The sequence below is a fragment of the Mytilus edulis genome, chromosome 10 (genome assembly GCF_963676685.1).
Source record: "Mytilus edulis chromosome 10, xbMytEdul2.2, whole genome shotgun sequence".
Lineage (NCBI taxonomy): Eukaryota > Metazoa > Mollusca > Bivalvia > Mytilida > Mytilidae > Mytilus > Mytilus edulis.
Window position 1 is genome coordinate 54373412 of NC_092353.1, and position 12412 is coordinate 54385823.

Sequence of the window (12412 nt, forward strand, 5' to 3'; positions counted from 1 at the left end):
CATTCCCCATTTCCGTTCTCAATTGTATTCAGAGGGATAACGAAAACGATCCTTTGTTGGTGGGCTTGGGGATAATGTATATCCATGGCGGACTGCAAATCCAGTGTTCTCATCCTCGGCATCGGTGGAAGAATCCTTATACCACAGTTGGTTGAGACCCTTGGAGAAGTCGTCGGGGTAGGATAACTTTCCAGCATAGTGGTGGCGATGCCGGGTCGTTAATATGTTCGATCTGCTGATCGGAAAGCCTGTAACTGATGCTCTTGAAGAGATACATTATACCATTATGGGCGAGGGACACAAGATCGGCATTGGCAAATGCTATGTCGTCATTCTTAAGAAGTCGACCTTCCACCACAAGATACATGTAACTCTCGGTGGGTGTATAAACAAATCCTGGGTTTCGATGTTGATTCTGATTTCGCCGGAATGTTCAGCTGGGCACCGGCTTGTGGTTCGTGTTCTCGAAACCTGATATTCCTAGAGACTTTCGTAGAAGGCGATTGTAAGGATGTCAGACATAATGTATTTATTTATAGCGTTAAACGAAATCGTGGATGATTTTGATACCAGAGCCGGAGATTAGATTGTTCACCCGAAATTGCTCAGGTTTCTTGCGTTGAACACTGGGCTGTTGAGGGGTTTTACTGCGTTTCCTGGGGCGGGACACTTTATTAACCACATGGTCGACGGCTTTGGAAGCACCTTTTTCAACACCTTCCAATGCTGCATTGGTGGCAGCACTCACGGCCTTACTTCCTAGGGTTTAAACGACAGAGAAAGTAAACATGCGGCCAGCCAAACTGGCGATTGTGTCAAACAGTCCTCTACCACCGTATGCATACTTTCGAGCGTAACCTTTCTTGATTTGCATCATTTATTTATATGATACTACAATGAAGCGCCTTATATTCCTCGATGCTGATATGTCTACCCTTTTTCAAGCATCTATAATCGACACAATTTCGTTGCGCACACCATTATTTCCTGCTCGGTATGCTGCGGCACACAGTTCCAAGCGATCGAGAAGCTGCTTGAAGTTGTAAGGAAGAAACGCAGTTTTCAGCCCTCTGCCAAACTTATCCTTCTGTCAGATGTAGGACACGATTCTCTTCCACTTGTAACTCTTATTCGCCTTCGGGGTTTACCTTGAAACATGGCACCGGATCTCTTCAGGATCTCTGCATAGTCGTCAAGGTGAACGGACTCGAACGATTCTGATTTCTTCACCATGAGTTCCTTTGTACCTCACACCATCCATGATAATATCATCGCCGTCAACGCGGTTGGCATGGGTGTGTGCACTGGTGGCCTCGAATCGTCTTGGCAGAGCATTATGATTGAGGAAAGCGCTAGTCCTTGCCATACTGGCGATCAGAATTACATGCGTCAAAATCACCTCCACCGCTATAGATTTGGTGGGGGATCGCGCGACTGCATTTCCAACATAGAATCCTCTGTTCGTCTGGATCCCACTCAATCTTGCATTTGCAGGGTCATTCGAACTTGCAGGGCTTGGGTTCCTCAGTGTCCAGATATTCGTCATACTCCAGTTCCAGGAAAAAATCTCCGAACTGATCCAATCTTTATCTTATACCTACATCGTTGTAGTGGCCACGCCGGATATGATCGAGTTTCTCAGGATCTTGCTGAAAGAGACAGATAAAGTTTGCATTCTCACGGATCAATTATTGAGACAGTTTGACGTAGTTTTGGCACAGGTCGAAACAGTCAACATTATTGTGAAAACCGCAACCAGAGTAGTCTTCACACAAAGTTTGCTTGCTCAGCATCAAATCATCAAACACCATCAGGTTTTTGCAGGCTGGATCCAACTCTCGAGGATCTGGCACATCGCTCCCTTGCTCGAAGAAAAAAGTATCGATTCCACTGGGGCTTCGGGATGGTGGTAGGAAATCAACCACATTGGCCAACGAATACGGTGATTTACACTGCGTGCATCAGGTTTCGAATATCTTCCTTCGAGATTCCTTTTCCCAGGGCTCGCCGTAGGAGATGGTAGATGGGTTGGTGAAGCGATTTTCCAAAAACATACAACCGATTGTAGTCCAGCCATCCATGTCGCAGAAGATTGTTGAGCAGGGTCGTTTTACCACAATCCGATTTTCCAATGATCAATCCTCGGATCGATCGATGTGATGGGAGATAGTGGTTGCTTCTCCTCGGGGTATTATCGCTGTAAGAAAGGTGAACAACGTCCATTTCTTTAAAGAAAGCAATGTTTTGTGTGCAATGTCGAAGGAAGACGGACACTGTAAATCTAGGCGAGGCAGTGACCAACACGGACGTAGGAGAAAGGATGGTCACTGTAAGGTTTGCGGTGCCAAAAAGTCACAGTTTATCGGTGCCACAGGTTCTGGGTTCATGAACAAGATTATTAACCGATTGCCTGTAGAAATGCATCTTCAAGGGCATAATTGTACCGCACCGGGAACCAAGCATAGCAAGCGACTCCTCCCCGATAGTACACCGAAGGCTTGATCAAATCCAAGTTATCGAGTTGACCAGGCTGCATATCACCACGATCTCTGTTATGCACATTACAAGGATACAACCGCACACAACTCCATCAGTGACAAAGCTATGCTAGCCTCGCTTAACACCATTCCCAACACTACCACACACGAACGCATGGACCGCAGCATCGTCGGACCTATCATCGGTACCAAAGATCGATTCGGGCTGGGTGTTAAAAAATTTATGCTGAACCGATAAGTTAGCTGAGAAGGTGCACAAACCCGTTCGACGCAAGTTTCAAAGGCGTCCAGTGGTAATGGGTGGAATAGATGAAACTTGGGCTGCTGATCTCTTTGACATGAGTGTCTTCTCTCGGGATAACAAAGGATTCAAATTCATACTCAGCATTATTGATGTGTTCTTCAAATACGGTTGGTTGATACCCCTCAAGAACAAGAAAGTTTGACGGTGCAGGATGCCTTCCAAGCGTTGTTCAAGGAAGGCGTTCCCGAGAAATGGACTATGTTCTACAACTAGGATATAAAGCAGCTGCTCCAAAAGCATGATATTGAGCTCTACTCCACCGATGATTCCGACTTATCCACTTTGCTACTTTTCAGGGCAATCAGTTTTTTTGGTGAGATCCATAATTTCCATTTCCAACTGATTACACTCCGATTCTAAATCATCAATGTCATAGCCCTTCATTCCATCCTTCAATTGTTGGGTCCCCCAACGTTTGGTCACATCATCCGAGCTGTCCTTGGGATATCCTAGGCTAGTAATGAGATTGTCGTTCGTATCCACACTGAGCGCGGTGTTTACATCAATATAATCATCAAGCCATTGACTCTAGTTAAACCTGATAACCCTGTGGATTTTCGGAGCTTGAGGCCGAGTGCGAGGAACTGATTAGGTTGACGTAGTGTATCACATAGTTATTTTCAGTTTGTTTCCGAGGTTTGGCACCAGTTTCTTTACCTTCTTCAGCTGTACAGCCTCCGGGGCCAGCAGGTAGTCATTGTGGTGGTCATGAAGTTCCTTGGAATATTCCAAGTCTACCTCAAATACAAATCCTTCGTCATCTTCGACAGTAAGGGTATAAAAGGTTGGCATTTTTTCGGGGTTAATCCACTCAAAACCACCGGTCAAAAAAGTAAAATCACAAAAATACTGAACTTTCCTGACTTGGTACAGGCATTTTCAAATGTAGAAAATGGTCGATTAAACCTGGTTCTATAGCGCTAACCCTCTCATAGGTACTTGCTCATAGCCCATCCATACGGGTTGTTGGCATCCACACACATCAAGTGGTTACTAGAAGTTGGCTTATCGGCATTGAATCCTTCGACGTAAGGGTTGTCGGCTTTGGCATACCGCTGCGTCGCGACGATGATCCCACCTCTGATCCCTTTCTCAAACATATAAAAAAAGCATGTCAGGATCCGAAATGAGTTCAAGTTTTAAACCGTTAGTTTTCAATACCGCATCATAGGCAAGTCCTGGTGCTGTTAGGTACCACGCGGGGTCAAGTTCATAATACTTCGAGCATACATGTCTGATGTTTTCAAACACATCGCACAGCTGTCTTTAGATACAAGTCGTGATACTCTCTCATGCTGGTGATACCCATCTCACTGCGCGTGTTCATAGTCTATCTGGCTCAGGTGAGGGTAATATAGAATGCTTTCCTGGCGGCAACTCGATCTTCTGGAGTTTCTCAAACCCATCCATATAGTCATAAGGGTACACACCCTTTCGCAAGAGTAAACTCACATCCGCAGCCTAGCCCGGCACTTCATCGGATATATCATAGCCTTCATCCATGTCTTTGCTGGTGAAGGTGATATCACATCCCATGACCTCTTTGACTCTCTGTAAGCACCCGGCGAACACCTGTGAAAGTTGTTCTGGCGTCACATTGTCCTTGTAAATCATGATACCGTCGAACACAAGTGATCCCACTTCAATGTCCTGTTCTGGCAAGTAATCAAACGCCGCTATAAGTTCCTTGTTCTCCAGACTGCACATTACATATTTCACCGTACTTCAATCGATGTTTTAGTCGGTACCCCTACGTTCCTTTGAATTCTTCGCCTGCTCAAGGTCCGGCTGCAGTTTAACAATGGAGTCTGTGATATGCCTCATTCCGTTGTAAAACTCCTGATACCATTTCTGATCCTTCGGCGTAAGCTTGACTCGCCTCCCATTGATGATGGCCAGAAGATGTGTCTTGGCTTCATCCCGAACATTTTCCGTGTATACCATTTAATCTTCCAGATACTCTTCCCTGTTTGCAATGTAGGCATCAAGCCCGGCGCAGTTGATACCGTTGTCGTGACAGTACCAGGATAGCAGTGTAGGTTGAGCATTCTTCATGTCGATGTCATAAATCTGATCTTGGCACAGGGTGTGTCTGCTCTTCTGGCTCATGTCCTGGATGCCGAGAGCACTCGAGGTCCAGTAGCGCCCGAAACCGTTCCGTTGGTAATATTGCATTGTGCTCTCTCCTCATCTGTTAACCCGTGAAAGATAGCCCTGCATGAGGGTCAGTTGTGCGTTCTTGTCCAACTGCTTTCCCTTGATAAAACGGCTTCCCAGATCAAAATTATTGGGATGTGTCACAATGTATTCTAGCTTACCGCCTGTCTATGACCTCGCGCAGTGTGATTTTCCGACCGTTTTTTGGACTGCGCGGGTATCATCCTGTACAATTCGGAATCCAATGCTTCTCTACCGAATAGCTTACGAATGTTCTTGAATACTTTTGCTGTAGTTGAGTCTACCAAGCTCTGTAAACTCGCACTCATAAACTTGAGACTGTCAACAAACCTCAAACTCTGGTAAAGGGGTTTCATTTCCCCGTCTTTAGCCTTGTACTAACCTACCTGGATTTACTTGCTGAACGAGATATACTTTTTCTCCGTGTTGGATATACATGTGAGCTGCCCCGGTGTTGATCCCATGTTCTTAATGAACAGATCTGTCGTACCCGGTCAGATTGTGAAAGAATACAGGTATGAACTTCGAGAGTTTGTACTTCAGATTACACTGGTTATGTGCTACGCCCCAAAGCTCACCATCACAGATCCAGCACTGTGTGGCTTCCCGGTGTTTTATTCTTTTCCTCTTCCGTCAAGACCATCGGCTTCTTAATGTTGTTTTCGGTGTAAATGGCCTTGATTTCTTTCTCAAGGCTTTCAACAAAGACCTGCGCCACATCTTCTCTCGGCTTCTGCATGATATACATTACCGGTGCTTTGGCATACACACTGTCTTCAAATCACTTGATATACATGTAGTAGCAAAATCCCGACGGCGTGTGCTTTTGGTAGGATTTGGTGTGTGGTTTGACGTTCTCGCCGTCCGTCAGTTTCATGATCTCCTGTGGGTTGATTCCACGTCTTTTGGGCAAATCGGTGAACTATGTTTCCTAGCATCTCCACAACTCGATCTGCAGGGGCGGCTGTGGTGTCGGGTTCAACCTTTTCGGTAAAGCACTCAAATCCGCGTACACCACGAAAGAGACTCTCATCAAGTGGGCGTTGTTGGCAAAGCTTTGGTAGATCCCGTCCTTGGGTAGCTCGATCATGACCGCCTTGTGTATGACGCAGCACTCGTTGTGGGTCACCGGGACTTCCTGGCTGTGAAAATTGTTTAAACACCTGCAGCACATGTGGGTCTCACCGTTGTGATCCAAAATCTGGCTCAACATCAGCAGGGACTTATTTTTGATCTAGCAATAGCGCTTTCGCCCGTCGACCTCGAACAGCAGCAAGTTGGTGTCTCTGTCCCGCTGTTCGCGAACGACTGAAATGCGCAGCGGGTATACTTCTTTGTCGTTTATTCGAAATACATTGACCGCCATGGTGGAGTCGGCCTCCTCAAACCTGCCGATACCTTTGAGGCAGACCGGGAACTCAATTCTTTCAAGATTGAGCTTTTCCTTTTAGCGGTAGTACTGTGTTGATATGTCCGTCGGTTTTGGGTCTACTTCGTCATGGTGCAAGGCCGAAATTATGGCCCACATAAAACACTCCTCGTCGTTATTTTTCACATTGATTACAGCCTTTATAAATATTTTGATATGAGCGTCACTGATGAGTCTTATGTAGACGAAACGCGCGTCTGGCGTACTAAATTATAATCCTGGTACCTTTGATAACTATTTACTGATGATCTGCAACAGGTGATGTTCACATTTAGTGATAATCAAGAAACCAACAATAACAACATTATTTCTATAATAATAACACGAATGTTACAATTAAGGCATTACACTCCTGACATTTTTGGGTATATTTTCAGACATTATTTTTTTATACAGAGCTCAAACAGCTACAATTTTTGGTAGTAAGAACTTATTATGATACATTATCTGACATAAAAGCAGCATATTATATATATATATAATGTCAAACAAGAGACTGCCAAAGGTATAAAGGAAAGCCATCTTTTTTTTTTGAATAGACCACAAGCAAAATTTTTAAATATGTAAGAAATATATAAAAGTTTTTAAACCTGTTCTTAATGCACTTACATTATATGTTAAATGTAAAGACTCAACTTAATTTCTGGTCAGAATTGTACTCCTGACAAGTTTGTGATGAAGCTTATCTATAACAAATTTAAATTCAACATGCTTCCTTATTTAAATAAATTGCTTCGCTGGGCGCAGCTAAATACGACCGCAGATGTCCAACCCTGAAAAGTTGGGGCCAAAATGGACACAATGTTAACGCTTGATAAAGGTTTGAATTTGGATTGTAATTAAATATTTGACACATAATAGGTTGCCACAGAATAACTGTAGTCAAAGAACTTAAAAATTGGTAACTATATATGATTTGTATTTATATTCAATTGTTTGCTTCTGTGCAATACATAATGCTGTTGCGAATTGACCCCTCCCCCTTAAATAAAACGGGTTTATTTTGCTATTGTGCAATACACTATCCTGTTGAATATAAACACCCAAACAAAATAAATTGAAAATTTTTCTGAAATCTGAAATGAGAAAAAATAGTCCCACCACCACAACTTCTTATTAACCTACCCCTCCCCCCCCCACACACACACCAATTTTTGCTCACCTCCCCCTTTCCATTACTTTAATAAAAAAAAAATCCAAATTATAGTCATAAGCAGTGTAAGGGAGGTAATCAAACATTGTTGTTTTACATTTTGTAAATTGTTTTGGATTACCTCCCTTAGACTGCTCTCAACCTTATGTTAACATTTTATTGATTTCTATGTTCTTATATTCAAGTTATTATCCGGAAACCAACCGTCTTCGGACGACGCTGACGGAGACGACGACGACGTGATAGCAATATACGACCGATTTTGCGGTCGTATAAAAATTGAAACATCTTTCAAATGCCATAAGAAAGTCGATCTGTCTTGTATTTGTGATTTTTCTGGACACTCTTTACCCAAGATTCTTAAAAAATTAAAGTGTATTTCACATAAACAGATAAAATATGTTAAAAGTTTGTTTTTCGCTCAGAAATTTAAAAAAATCAAGTGTCTAATAGGTTTATTTTTTTTTGTTAGATTGAAAATTTAAATCAGATATCACTTCTGATTTACTAAACATTCTTTTACAAACAGTCATATTAGTTACTGAAAAATATGACAGGAGTGTAACAAATGAATCAAAAACATATTTTTGTATTTTTTAAACAAAGAAAATTTAGAATTGACCGAATCAATTGGTGTGAAATTTTCATAGGAGGTAATTAGTTAATATCTGTTTTATACAAGGTTTATTAAGCTTTTGCCAAGAGATATAGAAACTTATGTTATAAGATACCACAGAATACACTAAAAATTGGTGAAATTTACATTTTTAAAAAAGAACACTGGATAGAAGTTAAAAATTGCTGGAATCAGCCTGGTTTAAAGCAACAAACATAAACATTACATTGATATATTTATTCTTGTTTATGTTTCTAAGTTGATTCATGTAACAGTATGATTTTGTTTCCTTTGAAAGTTGATGAATCCTTGAGTAAAATGTTAAAATATTAGTTTTTTTAATTTGGCATTAGCCCATGGTAGTTTTGTAAACTAATACAGATCTGCAGCATGCTCATTGATGTCAACAACTTTATCTACACAATTTTATGTAATGAAATATATCCTTAAGTCTTTAATAAAAATATATTATCATCTAATGCAAATAATATTTGCGAATCTTGACCCCCAAACAGGATCAAGTAACAATTTAACATTAACACACACACAACAAAATTAAAATACCACTCACAAATAAACTGTCACATCTACTTAAAACTATACTTTTACAGATTTTTTTTAAAACTCTTGACCATTAAATTGAACAGATACAATCATTGGTAGACTATATATTCATAAAACTCAATTGCAAAATAAGGATCACTTTTGAATTATATCAAAATTTAACCATATTGTTTTCATGTTAATAAACAGACATTGTTTGGCAGCTGCCCGAAAGCTCGACATCCTAACATCCCCAAATCAATAACCAGTGTTTCTTCGAAAATTCAGATAAAATTAACAAAAATATTTTAAAGATATTTCCTAAAACTGAGTGTTGATCATACAAAAGTTACTGTCAATCTAATGAAAAATACATAGACGGTTTGACAAAGTAAGTAATGAATAAACTATAATCACAGAGAAATATCTCGCTTTTTTGTTATTTCCATAATGCAAATTTTGAAATTAAATAGCAACACTTTAGCATGTAAGTTTTGCAAATATCCAAAGTAAATGAACCATGACTGAAGGAACATGGCTAAACAACCTCAATGGAAATGAGATGTGCCAATGCTGATACAACTGCATACCAAATACTATTGACTTAGTAGTTCCTTTTGAAAAAAACTTAAACACAAACAAATAGATGTAAACTAAGCAAAATCTCACAGTCAATAAAACCATGACTAAGGGGACAGGGTAAAGTAATCTCTATGTTAATGAGTTGTACCAATGCTAATACAACTGCATACCAAATATCATTGACCTACCACTAGTGGTTCACCATAAACCGACCTAATCACAAACTAATACATGAAAACTAAGCAAAAGTTTTAACGTCAATAGACCATAACTGAGGGAGCGGGGCCAAATAATCTTCATGATAATGTGATATGCAAGTACTAATTCAACTGCATACCGAATATCTTTGGCTTACCACTGGTGGTTCACCATAAACTAGAACTAATCACAAACAATACAGTGTTAACACCGCCGTCGCCGCCAGAAACATCAGATATCTATGTCTCGCATTTTGACTCTGTCAAGCGAGACAAAGACAAAGGAGATGCTCCTGTATCTGTACAATCAGTTACATGTATAACTGCATAGTTCAGTAATAACTTTACAATGTTTGTATGATTTTTATGACAAGCAATATATAAAGGAGATGCACCAGTATCTGTACACTTATTACTGTCTGCATTGTTGTCCAGTAATATCTTTACTGTCTCTTTATGGTTATTCTCACATGTAACAAAAAGAGGAGTAACTCCACTATCTGTACACTTATTAATGTCTGCATTGTAGTCCAGTAATATCTTGACCGTCTCTATATGATTATTCTGACACGCAATGAAAAGAGGGGACACTCCACTATCTGTACACTTATCAATGTCTGTGTTGTTGTCCAGTAAGATCTTGACTGTCTCTATATGGTTATTTTTACAAGCAATATGCAAAGGTGATTCTCCAATATCAGTACACTTATTACTATCTGCCTTGATGTCTAGTAAAACCTTACCCGTCTCTATATAATTATTGTGACAAGCAACAAACAGAGGAGACTCATTAGTTGCGCATTTATCAATGTAATCAAGTAATAAATTTACTATCGCTATTTGATTATTCTTACAAGCAACATACAAAGGAGATACTTGATCATCTCTACAAGTTTTAATGTCTGCATTGTTATCCAGTAATACCTTTACCGTCTCTATATGATTATTCTGACACGCTACAAACAAAGAAGATGCTCCATCATCTCTACGCTGATCAATGTCTGCATTGTTATCCAGTAATATCTTTACCGTCTCTATATGATTATTCTGACATGCTACAAACAAGGGAGATGCTCCATCATCTCTACGCTGATCAATGTCTGCATTGTTATCCAGTAATATCTTAACCGTCTCTATATAATTATTCTGACAGGCTACAAACAAAGAAGATGCTCCGTCATCTCTACGCTGTTCAATGTCTGCATTGTTATCCAGTAATATCTTTACCGTCTCTATATAATTATTCTGACAGGCTACAAACAAAGAAGATGCTCCGTCATCTCTACGCTGATCAATGTCTGCATTGTTATCCAGTAATATCTTAACCGTCTCTATATGATTATTCTCACATGCTACAAACAAAGAAGATGCCCCATCATCTCTACGCTGTTCAATGTCTGCATTGTTATCCAGTAATATCTTTACCGTCTCTATATGATTATTCTGACATGCTACAAACAAGGGAGATGCTCCATTGGTTATGCATTTGTCAATGTCTGCGTTGTTGTCCAGCAATAGCTGCACTACCCTTGAATGACCTTCAAGTACTGAACCAAACAAAGGACTCATACCATCACAATTACACTGATTAACATCAACGCCATGATGTAAACACCACAGAATCAAAGGAATATCATCATATAGACAACAACGAAACAGTACAGTAGTTTTGTAATTAACATCACAGATCAGTGCTAATTGTCTCTGGGATGAAATATTAACTGTATTCAAATGACAGAGGAATTTCTGTCTGAACGCTGGTATCTTCATATTGATGTTATCAAACACATGCTGTAATTTACCATTATACCAATCATCAATCATTCTTTCCATGTACATCACATGATAATAAGATGGTATCACAGTTACAAACTGATCCATGTAACTATTGCTCTGTAATAAAAATCTCTGCCCAATTACTGCACTGTCTGCATTCTTAATAACACATTGAATCGTGTGTTGTCCAAAATAATAAGCCAAGAAGTCAAATAGTTTAGTATGTATAGTTTTGTATACATCTTGTTCTTGTTTTATGAAAGTATATTGAAGTGACTTTATCTCATCAAGTAGAATAAGTGGAGAAGTATATCTGTCCAAATTACATGTTTGACAAGTGTTCTCTATGATTGTTCTTAGTTCTGTGTTAACCTCATCTGTCAACCATTTCTCTTCAAGTCTGTTGTTGAACATTACACACAATGCCAATACACAATATTTCCCAAAATGTCCATGTTTGTGCAAATTATCAATCTCCGCTTCAAACACTGAGTATGGATTCTGAAAGAAATCTGTTATATTATGATCAGGATTATCATTATATAGTTTACAGAGGAGGGGAAAACAATCATATAAATCGCTGTACTGGATAATCTCTGGTGATCTTGTTTCTAGATATAAGTCTGCTATTGACTGTTTCTCTGTTTGTGATAAACACAAATCTTTTGATAAAAGGTTACATACACATGTCCTGAAAATTGATAAGCTTTCAAATTTCTCATCCTGATAAACTTGAAGTCGACATGCCACAATTAGTTTTGTAAATTTATCCTCAATCAATTCTTCAATACGTTCCATAACTAATTCCAAACTGTTAAGGTCAAACTGGTTTATGGAATATATTCCACAAAAATCATCCATAACAAACAATGTTTTCTGATTTGGGTTGTAAAACTTAACTATATCATTCGGAGCTGTTACCAGCATAATATTATACCCTCTATCTGCCATTTTTAATGCCACATGTTGTATGATTGCTGTCTTCCCCACACCATTACTCGCTGTAATAGTTACACAACTGTTTTCCTGTACACATTCAAGTACATTTTTGGCAGCTCTGGTTTCAACAAAGTAAACATTAGTCATCTTCCATCCTGCCAAAATCTGGCTCATTTGAACTGAAATATATGTATATA

The 12412-nt window shown here is 39.6% G+C and overlaps 1 protein-coding gene across 2 annotated transcripts in view; it reads right to left on the reverse strand.

Annotated features, from left to right (window-relative positions):
- Positions 1-8016: 8016 nt before the first annotated feature.
- Positions 8017-12412, reverse strand: part of LOC139492493 (ankyrin-1-like) — a 59000-nt gene continuing 54604 nt past the window's right edge. For both annotated transcript variants that reach the window (XM_071280670.1, XM_071280668.1), the window contains one exon: positions 8017-12394. In XM_071280670.1, the coding sequence (XP_071136771.1) occupies positions 9741-12389 (2649 nt within the window). In that variant the 5' untranslated portion in view covers positions 12390-12394 and the 3' untranslated portion in view covers positions 8017-9740. The remainder of the gene's footprint in view (positions 12395-12412) is intronic.